Raw genomic sequence first — 13,705 nt, 5'->3', positions numbered from 1 at the left:
AATGACAAAATGTAGAAGTAGTTCATCCAAATTACCTAGGTTATTACTGTTCAAGCACAGAGAATGAATTAAAGTGGTAGACCTTTATTTACAGACAGTTTTGCAGCAAGCAACATTTCAAATAAGCATGCTTACAACTTCTGAACCTTAATATCCAAGCTAACACAGTTCTCTCTTATTACTCTTCCGGCAGTTAAAACTAGAGCTGTGTTAAAAATCAGTTGACTAACAGGATCTTTCTCTTTGTTTTCAATTTAGAGATTGGTTTTTAAATTACTGTATCAGACTAACAGAGTAAGGAAGTCAATCTCTACTATTTCCATTAGAGACGTCTCAGAAATTAGCTGATGCTTAAGCTAAAGGCAACTCTGTTAACTAACATGAGTCTATTCTTAAAATCTGAGCATCAGGGCACAGCCAGGCATGGCTCAGTGGTTGAGCATCGACCTAGGATCCAGTCGATCAGGGTTCGATTCCCAGTCGGGGCACATGCCCGGGTTTCGGGCTGCAGCCGATCAATGACTCTCTCATCATTGATGTTTCTCGCTCTCTCTCTCCCTCTCCTTTCCTCTCTCTGAAGTCAATAAAGATATATATATATATTTTTTAAATCAAAAAAAAAAAAAATCTGAGCATCAGGAAAGTAATAAAAAATGCAGCATCGGTATGGTATTACACATTTCCTTCTATCATATTACAATGTTTGATCTTTTACATCCCACTTTTGTCTGACTAAATGGCAAAGTAATTTAAAGGATGATTGGGCCTAGGGAGAATTTTCCAAGACTCAGTATTAGCAACAATGACTTTCCTCACCCAGAACGGTGTCTGACAACATCTCTGCTCAACCTTTCTGCGAGGTAAGAACCAATTCGATCCAGTTTCTCTGGCGCAGACACTGCATAAAATGTCAGTTTCTCCATATCAGCTTTAACAAGGCCATCCTAAAAATAATAACAAGATAAATAGGTTATCTATATTTTCATGTTTATTTTTGTATTTCTAAATGCTGCTTGCTTCCTATTTCCCCTTTCTGGATTAGTGACTAAGCCATATTTATGCTGAACCTTTCTGGACATAGCCCCCTTAGTGCTAATATTCACCATTCTGGACACAGAGAATTTTGAAAAAGTTAAAGAAATGCCCCACTTACGCAAAGCATTGAAATATACTTTCACATAGCCCCCACTTAGGCAAAGCATTGAAATATACTTTCACATAGCAATGAATTACTGTAACATATCATATTTAAACATGGCTGCATCTCATCCACTTTTTTTATCCCTTACTAATTTTAATGAGGGATAATTTATATACAATAAACTACACCCAAGTATATATAATTTGAAATGAGATAGTTGTATACATCATGGAACCACCAGTAACGAACAAGATACATAGTATTTCCATTATTTGCTAAAGATTCCTCATGACCTTCCCTCTCCAGGCAACCACTGCTCTGCTTTCCTCACTCTGAATCAGCATGCATCAATGCAATCACAGGTCTGACTCTTCTGTGCATGACTCTTTTACTAAGCTCACCCCCTTGCCTCGGAGCTCTTTGCTAGTTCAACTGGGTAACTCCTACTGGTCCTTCAGGTCTCAGTGTCCTCCACAAAAGCTTTCATTCCACCTCACACCTCTCCTGAGTTTGGGTGAGATGTTCCTTTTACATGTTCTTTTAGCTCATGGTACTTATCCCTACATTTATCTCTACTATCATGTTTTGTAACACTGTGTTTTCAATCTTAAATGCTAATCAAGTGCTAACCTGTGATGAACACCAAGAAACTAACCTGAGCAAAGGATTGTGTTAATTTATTTAATCCTCATGAGATCCTTATGAAATAAGTACTATTTATAATTTCTATTTCACACGGAGACACTGAGGGGCTGGCCCAAGACCATATTGCTAGTAATTCTAAGAAATGGTTTGGTTATCTGTCACCTCACTAGTGTGCGTTTTAAAGGCAAGGACTATGACTAAAGACCTCAGCACTCTAGGCATCTATAGTCTGATACATTTTGGATAGATGAGAAGATTTTCTTTTTGTTTAATAAATTAAAAATAAGAAATGTGGTCAACTGAACTATGCATGCAAGGTTCATGTAAATCTCTTTTTTCATCTTATTGTACAGATCGATATTTAAATAAATCTTATCTAACTACTTGGTAAAAATATTCTTTCTGTAATCATTCTCTAATTTACCTGTCATCATTCTCATGGTCAAGTTTTCAAAGCTCCCTTACCACTCACAAGTCAAAGTGGATAGAGTAGACATCCTGACTGTCAATCACATTCCTCCATAATCTGACCTCCACCTTATTTCAGTAACCATTTGTTCCATACTGAGGGAAATGATTTGAATGTTCTGTCCATTAAATAATACTCCTAAAATTTCAAATCAGAACTTGTGCTCAACATGATTACCACCACTACACTCTAAAATTTGCAGGTTCTTGATCTCAAATGTATCTCTTGCTTTCCCATGTCTTTTCTCTCGCCTGGCCCATCACAACAAACAGACTGATCTTGGCTTCTCCAGATGGTGTACATCCTTCAAAGCTCAGCAAATCTCATTTCTCTGAGAATACTTTCCAGAGATTGCCAACCCAGTGCTTTAAAAGAAAAAACTTTACCACCTGCTGCACTTAACATTTTCACTTACTGATTTATGCACTGTGATCTAATATTTAGTCTGCTTTTGCTTTAAATCAGTCAATGGATGGAAAGCTCCTTAAAGGTAGGAACCAGACCTTAGGGTTTTTTTATATGCCACAAATTTTGTAGAATATCTGGTGGCCAATAGTATTTAATTGATTGGCCTCCAAGTAGATGAATGTTTAAATCTGATTTGACTAAAAATGAGATATAGCTGAGGAGATACATAAATTAATGTTAAGATAGCCAACAGTTTCTATAGTTGGCTACATTTAAAATAAAGCACATTCTGGAAATCAAATCCATGTTAACAATTTTATTCATATCCATTAATACCAGACTAAAGGAGTTTTGGAAAATTAAAGACTGTCAAACAAAACCTTCTAAACTAAACCCAGTTGCTTTGAAACCAGTAATCTTTCATAGTCAAGTGACTTTTATAAAAAATTTACAAGAATTTAAGTAAAAAGAGAAGAAACTCTGCCTGGAAGATTCTTACTTTACATCTCAACTCTCTTCTAAAAACTGTGTTGGTCAACCCTATTTATTCTTTGAATCTTTGCTTAGATTTCATTTCCTTCAGGCTTTCCTCTCCCAAACCCAAATCAGATGTCATTCCAACCTACTCCAGCAGCTCCCTGTGCTTCATTTCTCTATCACAACATTCTTTCATACAATACTGTAATTGCCAATTTACCTGCCTGTGAATGTGGTGAGAGCAGAAAGCCATGACTGTGTTCACAGTTGCATTCTTAGCATTCTGTACAAATAATCTGGCACTAGTTCATAAAATTTTGATGAGTATTACTTACATTTAGGAACAATATAGACAAAAGAACAGCACCTGTCCATCATTCCAAATTTATGCCTAATCTACATAAAGGATCTGAAAATTAGACTATCAAGCACTGGTCGTTTAAAAGCAGAAGAAAGACAAGTATAAAACAGTAGTGTACATGGTGAGATTCGGGGGTGAAAGTTGAGAAATGAAATTCGGAAAACCTTAGGAGGTCAGCAGGGGGGAAGCATGGGTCAGCAAAGAGAAGGATCAGGAGATGTAGATCAAATTACTTTTGGATCTTCGGGGAATATGTTGTCCACCAGGCGTTTGTAGCGAGGACGCAGAGCCGAACAGCAGCAACACACTCCTGCTCAAAAGAGAATAAAAGCACAAAGTACAGGGGTTGTTCATATTGTAAACAGACCCAGAAATTCAACTTTCTACATTTTAATGGGTTATTTAAAACAAATGGGGAAAATTCAAACTGCCACAAACAGAAAAGGCCATGCAAATTCAATTACTGATAAAGAAATGAAAAAGTTAAACTACTCCTCCCCTCCCCAAGGACACCAGGTCAAGATGAATATACTAATGAGTTATTCCAAAGTTCCAGACCAAACTGTTTTGGGGCATGTGTGTGAATGTACACACACACACAAACACACACACACACTCCCCCCTGCCAAGTTCATCCTATAAAGCAAATACATAATCAGTGGCCCCCCTTATCTCCTTTCTGATCTCCTCTAATCTGCATCCCTTCCACCTCTGAATCCCCCATTCCCCACTTCCTAGTTCCCCTGCCTACCCAATCCACTCAGCTCCAGCCACCGTGGTCTTAAAATGACAGTTCACTCCTAGTGTGATGGTGAAAACAGTTAATACTTGTATCCACATAATGATCACTTCGAGAACTGCGATGGACATCACCTCAAACAAGCTCAAAGGAAAGTCCAGCAATTTTCTAAATGCTCAAACGCTGCTCTACATATTTTCAGTTGTTGATGTCTTGGAAAGCAATGGATTTGGATCCAGAAGACCTGGGCTCATTCCAAGCCTTTAACTTAAGTTCCTACATGACCCTGGGTAAGGCGCATCAGCTATCTGGAAAGAGCTGTATAAGTGGGAAGGATCAGTTTTCTTGTCCAGAAAACCAGTAACTTACTAGGAATATTGGTCTTGAGCCATTATAAAATTATTCTCATGGTTTATGAAACTGGGATATATATGTGTCACTGGATAAGTGTATATTTGTATGTATTTAAAAACCAAAATATGGGATGAGAGAACACATTAGCTAGAAGTTAAAAGAACTTGGATCTAAGCAGACATCTGCTACTATCTTATCAAGTAACGTTATGCAAGAGACTTCTCCAGATCTCACTTTGCTCATGAAGTATGCATCATTCACGCATGAAGTCATATAAAAAATGTCAAGTGAGTGCCCGGCACAGGCCCAAGCAAGTAAGACTGATCCAGATTTGCAGTAGAGTAGAGCCATGAAAGTAATGATGAAAACGAGACAGTTAAGTTTTATACAGTATCTTTAGTGATCCTAAAACATGCATTCATATTATACATAAACATACATAAATGACACATTATTTAACATTCCCAGCAAACTAGTGAGGTGGTATAATTGCAGCACAACTTATCATGTAACTTACTCAACAGCAGGTGAGAATCCAATGTCTAACTCTATAACCCCATGGTCTTTCCACAACATCACAGATATTAGTGGTCAAATCAACTGTCAAATATTTCATTTGCACCTACTATGTGGTATCATGCTAGATGCCACAGATACAAGAAAGTATAAAAGACACAAGATCCTTGCCCGTGAGTTTGTAAACTATTATAAAAAACAGTGAACAACTCAGCAGTCTATACTTAGGCTGGTAATATAAAATGCTGTCCACTGTTTAGGATGTTTTTTACTTTAATAGAAGAAAAAAATGCCAAAGAATCCATTAGGGGATTATTTCATATTAACTAATACTAAAATACCTGAGCTATTTTTAGAGCTCCAAATTGAAACACAGATCTGATTATTACAAAGAAAAACAAGGGTTATAGCCAAATAAGCAAAAGCCGTATTTCTGTATTCACTATACATAATACAAATATATGTTAATACACTGAAATAAGTTAAGACCAAACTCATATTGAGTGATTAACTTATACTGGGCACTAAGCTAGGTACTGCTATGATGACAGACGCTTATAACCTGCTAAGAAGACTGAAATGAATACTTTGCTAACACTAATACGAGGCCAAATAGTAAGTTCAAATTGCTGTCATGGCAAAGAGGCTGGTAACAGGGCTAAAACACAAGTCTCAGTGCTTCGAGTTTCCCATCAGGATGGTAAATTATGCTATTTTCAGTAGTTAAGAATTCTTAATAAGCTATTAAGTTTCACTTACATTGACAGTTTCTGATACTACATATTGCTTCTAGTTTAAAGAGGCCTAAAAAATGAGAACTTGGAATACACAGAATATCCAGTTCCTACTTTCAGAAAGCTTAGGTCTTACTGGGGAAACAGCTGAGTAAAGAGGCAAAATGCCAAACAGGCAGCATGGGGTTAAAGGGCATGGGCTCTGGAGTCAGGCAGACCTGGTGTGAACCCAAGGTCTCTCACTGTCCAGCTGGGTGGGCATACTACTTTCTCTCACTTCACGTAGGTTTCCCCAACAGTTAAATAGGTATAATCATGCTTTTTTCATATTTATTGGGAAACTGAATACAATTATATACAAAGTTCTTATTAAGGGTGTAACATATAGAAAGCGTTCAATAAAATGGGAGCTATTATTAGTAATGCAGTAAGAGGAGTACTGAAATGGGGCAAGCAGGTGTTCAAGGGCCCTTGAGACAGCATTCCCAACAATGTGAAAACCTTTGCTGTAAACTAATCATCTAAAAATCACAACACATTTTACAGGTGGTTCACAAAATCTTTCAATAACAACGTCAGCACCAGTGGGATACCTGCCATTTCAGGACCTGAGGTGTGCGGTGGGTGCTATGCTACGTACCCGACAGCACTATTCATTTGCTCGTACATGGAGGTGGTCACTATCCTCTGACAAATGAGGAAACAGAGGCTAAGGGAGGGGCCCCACTGTCCCATCACACAGCTGGCAGGGAGAGGAGCTGAGATTCCAACCATATCTGGTAAACTGAACAATTTCTAAATTACTTGAAACATCTGAGCATTCCATACGCCATGACCCATGAGCATGACCGCAGGAATGAGGCTAAGATGAGGAATGTACTTCCATGCAGTAAAATAAATGATCACATCGAGTTCCTCTACAAGGCCCCAAACAAACAAAATAAAAGCTCCTTCTTGATCATTTACTGTAAGTGAAAAGCTACCAACTATAGAGAAAATACATAAAAACAGGTTTAAAACATTCAATTTACTCAGGTTTCTATAAAATGAAACCATGTTGAAGATAACGTAAGGATAAAAGGACTGTGGCAATAGTAATCACAAAAGAAATAACAACCAGCTATTTTAAATAAGAGAAAGAGTCACAAGAACTACAATGAAATCATTGGACCTACTCAGGCATAAAAATGTGGTCGACTCCCTGGTCGAAGTCAGTTCATAAGGCTTTTCGAGGTCGGCCGCAGGCACCTGGACATAGTCTCTCATGTTGTCAGAGACTGTTTACCAGCAGATCTTCCTGCTTCCAGATCCTTTCACCTACTGTTCAGGAAGTGCTGAGTTCACTTTACTTGTAATTAATTAGCAGCAGGCACTAATGTAATGTAACTTATCCAACTTGTTGACATCAAATATAAAGCTACCAAGAACTTGATAATATCCATATCAAATTCTGCTAGCAGGGCCAAATAGCTTCAACAAGATACCATTAAAGTATTTGTACTGCTAGTTTAATGAAAGTAGATTTTCACAAAGTTCAAATAAGAAAATAAACGCACTTAGACCTGTTTTCTTTAAAGCATTCCATTAATTCCTCCTCATGCCTGCTTCTGATCCTTTCCAACAAACTTCTCACCTTCCAACCTCTTCCCAACTTTCTCTTTTCCAAAGGAAAAAGGAGTAGGCACATCACTGAAAGCCTCAAGCAACTGGCAAGGCTGATCAACATTCATTTTTTCTCAATTCCCCAAAACATTTATTGTCCGGACCTCACTTTTACATTAAGTTGTAAATCCTCTACACTCCCAATCTATGTCTATATCTTATATTCTTACAGTGTTTATGGTCCTTTATTTTTGGAAAGATGTTTTATTTTAAAGTAGTCAAATTTGTCAAAATTTTCCTTCATATTTTTCTTTCAATTTAGTTCCAGCATATAAGGAAGATGATCCACTACTCTCCTGCAGCATGTGGAATTCAGAACCCCGCTAATGATACACTTAGGAGCAGAAACACAAAGTCTCATGTGGCATAACTAAACTCTGAGAAAATGGAACTGGGGCAGGGTTGGAAAGAGAAAAATTATGACCCCCCAAAAGTGCTAGGCTCATGGGGCAAGCTGTTCAATAAACAGGAAAATCCTGCTATCTGCCACTCAGGGTTAAGAGTTCTAAATTAATATAAAAATTGCCTGGAATGTAAAGTCACTTAAAAATATGTAACATATTTTTTAGTAAAATTTGCATACTCCTAAGTTAACCATTTCTTCTTTAAAGGCACCCAAGACATGTTCTTCTCCTAGCTCCCCTAACACCATTCTCATGTGGACTCACCAATGTCCCCTAGTCCTCAGCTCACACAGAAGTGAGATGCATCTACCTCTAGCACTCCCTTTTTGATGGTGAGATTTAGAATTAATTTCTAACCCATTCTAACCTATTCATAGAAGGACTTGAGGAGCAGTACAGAAATCCTTACAGTGTGGATCAGGTGCATGGGCACACAAGGGTTCTGGAAGGATTCTGCTTAATTCTTAGTGCTGGTCCACCAGCACATAGTTCTGGTTTGTGATGACATTTGCTTTTCTATGTGGCTCTGTAAGTCTGGGGGTTTGGATAATTAATTAAGACCCTTTTTAAAATAAGCTATTTATACTTTTGACTAACTATATTACTCAATGATAATTTAAATCTAACTGGAAATTTTGTCTCCATTATTAAACTATTATTAATCTATTAACGTCTCTATTAAATACCACCATGCCACTGGGCACTTGAGATAAAACTACCCTCTAAAACAAAAGAAACTTACTAACACTGTCACTGTAGTTGAAATAATAGTATGTATGCCTTCTACATACCAATTATATTACCTCAATTAATTCTTAATTGTAATGTATTAGGAATTCGCTGGCATATTTAGGGCTCACTAAATTTCATACTTTTAAATAGGAATGGCTATGATTACTGGGTTTTAGTCCTTAGAAATATATGTATTTCTATCACAGCACCTGTAACAATTTACTGCATTTTCATATACATACCTGTTTCTACCACTAGAACATAAGTCACTCCACATAAGGCCTGTATCTCATTCACTGTTGTACACGTCTGACATATAGCAGATGCTTCCAAAAAACAGCGTTCCTTTACTAAATGAATATAGACCCAAAGTTCACTGATAAAATGAATTTAAAATCTGCTCTAATATGTGCTATGAGAATCAAAATAATCCACTAACTAAATGCCAGAACAATATGATTTCTCTGGTGTATAGATGACAATGTCAACTGAGTCGCTTTAAACAATTAATGGCTTATTTTTAAGCCTGGTGAAGGCCATCAGTAATTAAGGTAAAAAGAGACAGACTGTTTTTTCTATTAGGTTTTAAAAATTCATCACTTTAAGACTCTAGCTCTATGGGGTCCAAAACCCTTTAAGAGTCTGCATCATATATATTCCCTTTAAGGTTAAAATTAAAAGTCAAGTTACTCATAAAATTAGTTCCAGAACAACACATTCTTGTCATACAATTAAAAGGATTTAATAATATTACAGTCCCACTCACACACAGCCCTCCCAAGTACCAAATACTGAAGATATCAATATGCATACATACCACATACATACACGTGTTATATATAAAGCCTGTACTATGGGTGTTAGTTCTGTACTTTAACACATTTACTTTAATACATTATGCTAAGAACTATAGGGGATTAAAAAGGAGCTATCTATTTGAAAAGACAAAGGTTTAAAAACTGAATTTTAAAATAATATTTGGACAATGTTTGAAGACAAGGGATATCCAATGTCAAATGGACCACAGCAGTTCAGGGAGGAGAGAAAGCATCACCGGCTCAAGTGCAGAGAGGTTTTAGGGGGGAAATGGGACTTGAGCTGAGGGCTCCCCTGAGGAATGAGTGGAGTGAACTCTAAGGATAAGCTGGGGACAGTGAAGGACAATTACAGTCAGAGGGAACAACGCAGGAATCACTACAAAGGATGGCACATGGAAAAGCCGAAATGCGTTTTCTAATGACCCAGAGCTTAGAAAAAAGGGAGGGAGGAAGGAAGGGAGGAAGGGAGGAAGGGAGGAAGGGAAGAAGGGAGGAAGGGAGGAAGGGAGGAAGGGAGGGAGGAAGGAAGGAAGGAAGGAAGGAAGGAAGGAAGGAAGGAAGGAAGGAAGGAAGGAAGGAAGGAAGGAAGGAAGGAAGGAAGGGGGAGGTGGCACAAACTTAGCATCCAAAGGGTTTTGTGATGCCCTAGTTGTTCTGGCTCAGTGGCTAGAGCATCAGCCAGGGGACTGAAGGATCTCAGGTTTGATCCCAGTCAAGGGCATATACCTTGGTTGCAAGGTCGATCCCTGGCTCAGTAGGGGCACCTGAGGGAGGCAATCAATTGATGTCCAATTGAAGTGTCTCTCTCACATTGATGTTTTTCTCTCTCTCTCTGTCTCCCTCTCTCTGAAAAGCAATGGAAAAAATATCCTTAGGTGAAGATAAAAAAAAAAAAATCTTTTTTTAAAAAGTGTTTGGTAACTAATTAGATGGGAGGGGGTCAAAGAAACAGGAACAAAATAGTCTTATCTTCAGGAAAGTGTTCCTTTTAAAAGGATTTTAATCCATTAGAGGAGTGTCTTATTACCCAGTTCTTTCCACGCGGAATTCTATACCTCCCCTCCTTTCATTCTCAATTTCACTGCTTGTTCTTTATTCCCAGGCACATAACCTCATGGAAAAGAGAAGGACAACAGAGGCAATAAAAGGAATAAAAGCTCCGGTTCTGTTTTAAACGATGGTCTTCCCACTGTATTGCAATACCTGGCTCTACAATACGCATAAAACAGACGAAAACTGTTAACACTTTTTGAAACTACTCTGAGTTACTGTCTGTAGAAAAAAACAGCTTTATTCAGTCACCTAGTGTTTGGTCTGTACTCAAAATCTGTTTTTTTCCCCACTCTTACAATTTTTAATACAAAAATGTGTATTAGTCTCCTACTTACAAAGTCTATTTATAGATTTTATACCTAGACTTGACTTTACTATACATATCATACTTAATTGAAAAAAGTAAATATTACTCAGAATTACCCAAGGACAAGAGCAATAAAATGTAGAATAATCTATCCTTTAGAAAATATATTCCTGAGAGATTGCATGCGAAAAACCTTTTGGAATCATCATATGAAAACAACTGCCACAAATATTAAAATCAGAAAATAATAATTCTCTATTCATTTCATCTGCCGTTGGTTTAGTTTGCAAAACAAGTAAGAAACGATCTAGTGGATGACGCAGAAACCAGAGCTGCAACCAGGACAGAAAAGTGCTCCTACCTCGTCCCCACCAATATTAGGATGGAGCATGTGGTTCACCCCTACTTCTAGGACCACATCCCGGACCCTGCGTGCCCGGACTTCTTCAGATGTGCTCAGGTGCAGTCTTGGAGGGAGTATGCCTGTGTCCCAACCTCTAGAGGTAAGTAGATGAAGCAGAAATGAAAACTGAAATAGTATGTGATTCCCTTTTTAAATTTAATATATAGAATATTAACCATGTCTTTTATGATAATGTCAGTAGCACTATTAAGAATTATAAGAGGAATCACATTCTTTCCATGTATAATTTTTTTTTTAAGTATGTGAGCAACATAAAGCTGATGAAATCTGAATAAGCTCTGTGGATAGTCACAATGTCAACTGTCTGCTGATACTGCACTACAGTTATACAAGGTATTACTACTGGGGTAAACAGAATGAAGACATGGGGCCTACCTTGAAACTTTTTTTTGCAACTTCCTGTTAACTGATAATGATTTCAAAATTAAAAATAAATAAATTAAAATTTAAAAAAAATCCTCTGAATATTTCACAAGTTGGATATGAGTTATTTCAGGCAAAATTCAAAATATATTTAAAATTCCTCAAATACTTAAGTTTCAAAAAATTTATTTCCTCATTAGTCAGAGAGTAACAAAAGTGTTAAGTCTGTGGGGGTGTTTGTGACTTCCAAAATTATTTTTAGAACAAATACATTTAATATACCAACAGCACTGATTCTTCTTATAGATTTCACAACACCCACAGTGTCTATGCCATATGTTAACGATTTTCATTTGAATTGAGATGATTAAGTTTCCTGATCAAACAGTAAAGGAAAAGGCAGGTAGCACTCTAATTATGTATCTAAACAGAATGCATATTTTTAAGTTACTTCTCTATTCAAAGTTTGAAGATAGCAAAATATAACCTAGCATTTGTTGAATAAGCCTAGCTAAGTAAAAGGCTTAATTTTAAAAATATTAAACTTCTAATTTAAACCTTCAAGGTTCAAAGTTGAATACAGTCTCACCGAACCTCCAAATAAAGCTGAGAAACTCTACACATTTTGTACTCATTCCACACGAGACTTTGGTAACACAAAGCCAAGAGCCCAAAACTTCTTGAAATTTTCAAGTATTCTTTTAATTTAATACACACACACACAAACACACTCACACACACTGATCACAGTCAATATGCACAACTGATTTTTATGTTACTCAAAAGTCTAGAAAGGCAATCTAATCTTTTCTAATCAATATTCTTAAATTAATCATAAGCCAAAATGTGACGCTACCCTAAGATTTCAATGTATTACTAAATTTTCCTCCAGTTCAAAGTTAAGACTTACTACTAACGCATGGAAGAAAAAGAAAAAAAAAACAAACAGCAACTTTCTGCAGGATTACACACAAGCAACCTGAAGCTCTGTATAAATTTGTAGCATTCATTTTATTACAGCAACTATAAAAAACTTACTTACTCTTGAAAATTTTAAAGGACTGATTTAAAAAGTACCTCACTCTTATGCAAACACTCAAATTGCTAGCAGTGCAATTTTAGATTAAAAAGTTAATCTAAAACTGCAAAAACTCAACAGCTTAACCCAACTTCATCATACTCACCCTTCCCTAATGTCCTTGGAACCACTGAACACAGAGTTTTAAAGTTGTTCAGCCCTTAACCAGCATGTCACTGGAACCTATCAGGATGGCAACAAAAAGAGCAGCAATATTTCTGTGTTGCTGAAAAGACAACCTAGAGCCTGTTTACTGCATTACACTGAGTCAGTACACACAAACCAATGGGTTGGGGGGTGGAGGGGGGGGGACACTGAGCTGTGTAAAGGAAGAAAACTCAAAGAACTAACTGATGCTCTCAGATGACAGGTCAAGTCCCCAAATATCCCTCACTTCTTTGTTTAAAATAAAGCAGTTCCTCAGCACGTTTACATAAGCATTTTATCTAGCACCAGAAAATCATTGAGTTCTTTCAGAGATACACATAATTATGAGACTTAAAGAGACAGCAATGGCACAAGTTACTAATAGTTCAGTTCTGTATTTTAGATTACATATGGGAAGCCATCCTAGTTTTTACCTGCAAACTGCATGATTCAGCATGTTACCCGGGAGTTATAGAACAGTCTACAGGAATGCTCTCAACCAAGTATCACTTGACAATCTCTTCCTCCCGCTAGGGAGAAGTGACAAGATAGTTAAGGACATGAGTACAGGGCAGTAAGTACACACTATGGTTAAGACACATGATCATCTTAAAGTGCCAAAGTTTTAAAATAAAATTTTTTCCTAATACTTTGTAAATTACCATTGACATAGCATCAAATATTAAGACTGTCAAGCTTATTTTTTCTTTTACTTTCGTACTGGAATGTTTCAAATACTTCTGTAATAAATGGACTGCCACTTGAACCTCACGAAGTTCTTGCCATGCGAGCATCTATTGCAGTGGTGTTGGTTTTAATAATGCCCCTCCGGCTCCTTCTTTGGTTCCTCTGCCTGTTCAGTCCTAAATGGAT

At 37.1% G+C, this 13,705-nt stretch overlaps 1 protein-coding gene across 3 annotated transcripts in view; it reads right to left on the bottom strand.

Annotated features, from left to right (window-relative positions):
• Positions 1-13,705, bottom strand: part of EFR3A (EFR3 homolog A) — a 69,789-nt gene that overhangs the window by 46,931 nt on the left and 9,153 nt on the right. For all 3 annotated transcript variants that reach the window (XR_015715804.1, XM_087825494.1, XM_087825495.1), the window contains exons 2-3: positions 3,735-3,811; positions 817-944 (exon numbers count right to left, since the gene is read on the bottom strand). Coding sequence is in view for 2 of the 3 variants with exons in the window: in XM_087825494.1 (XP_087681620.1) it covers positions 817-944; positions 3,735-3,811 (205 nt within the window). In the remaining variant the exon portion in view is untranslated. The remainder of the gene's footprint in view (positions 1-816; positions 945-3,734; positions 3,812-13,705) is intronic.

Source organism: Miniopterus natalensis, chromosome 16 (assembly GCF_054644295.1).
Source record: "Miniopterus natalensis isolate mMinNat1 chromosome 16, mMinNat1.hap1, whole genome shotgun sequence".
NCBI classification, from domain to species: Eukaryota; Metazoa; Chordata; class Mammalia; order Chiroptera; family Miniopteridae; genus Miniopterus; species Miniopterus natalensis.
Note: the sequence above shows the minus strand (reverse complement) of the source record. Positions and strands in the feature narration are given on the sequence as shown.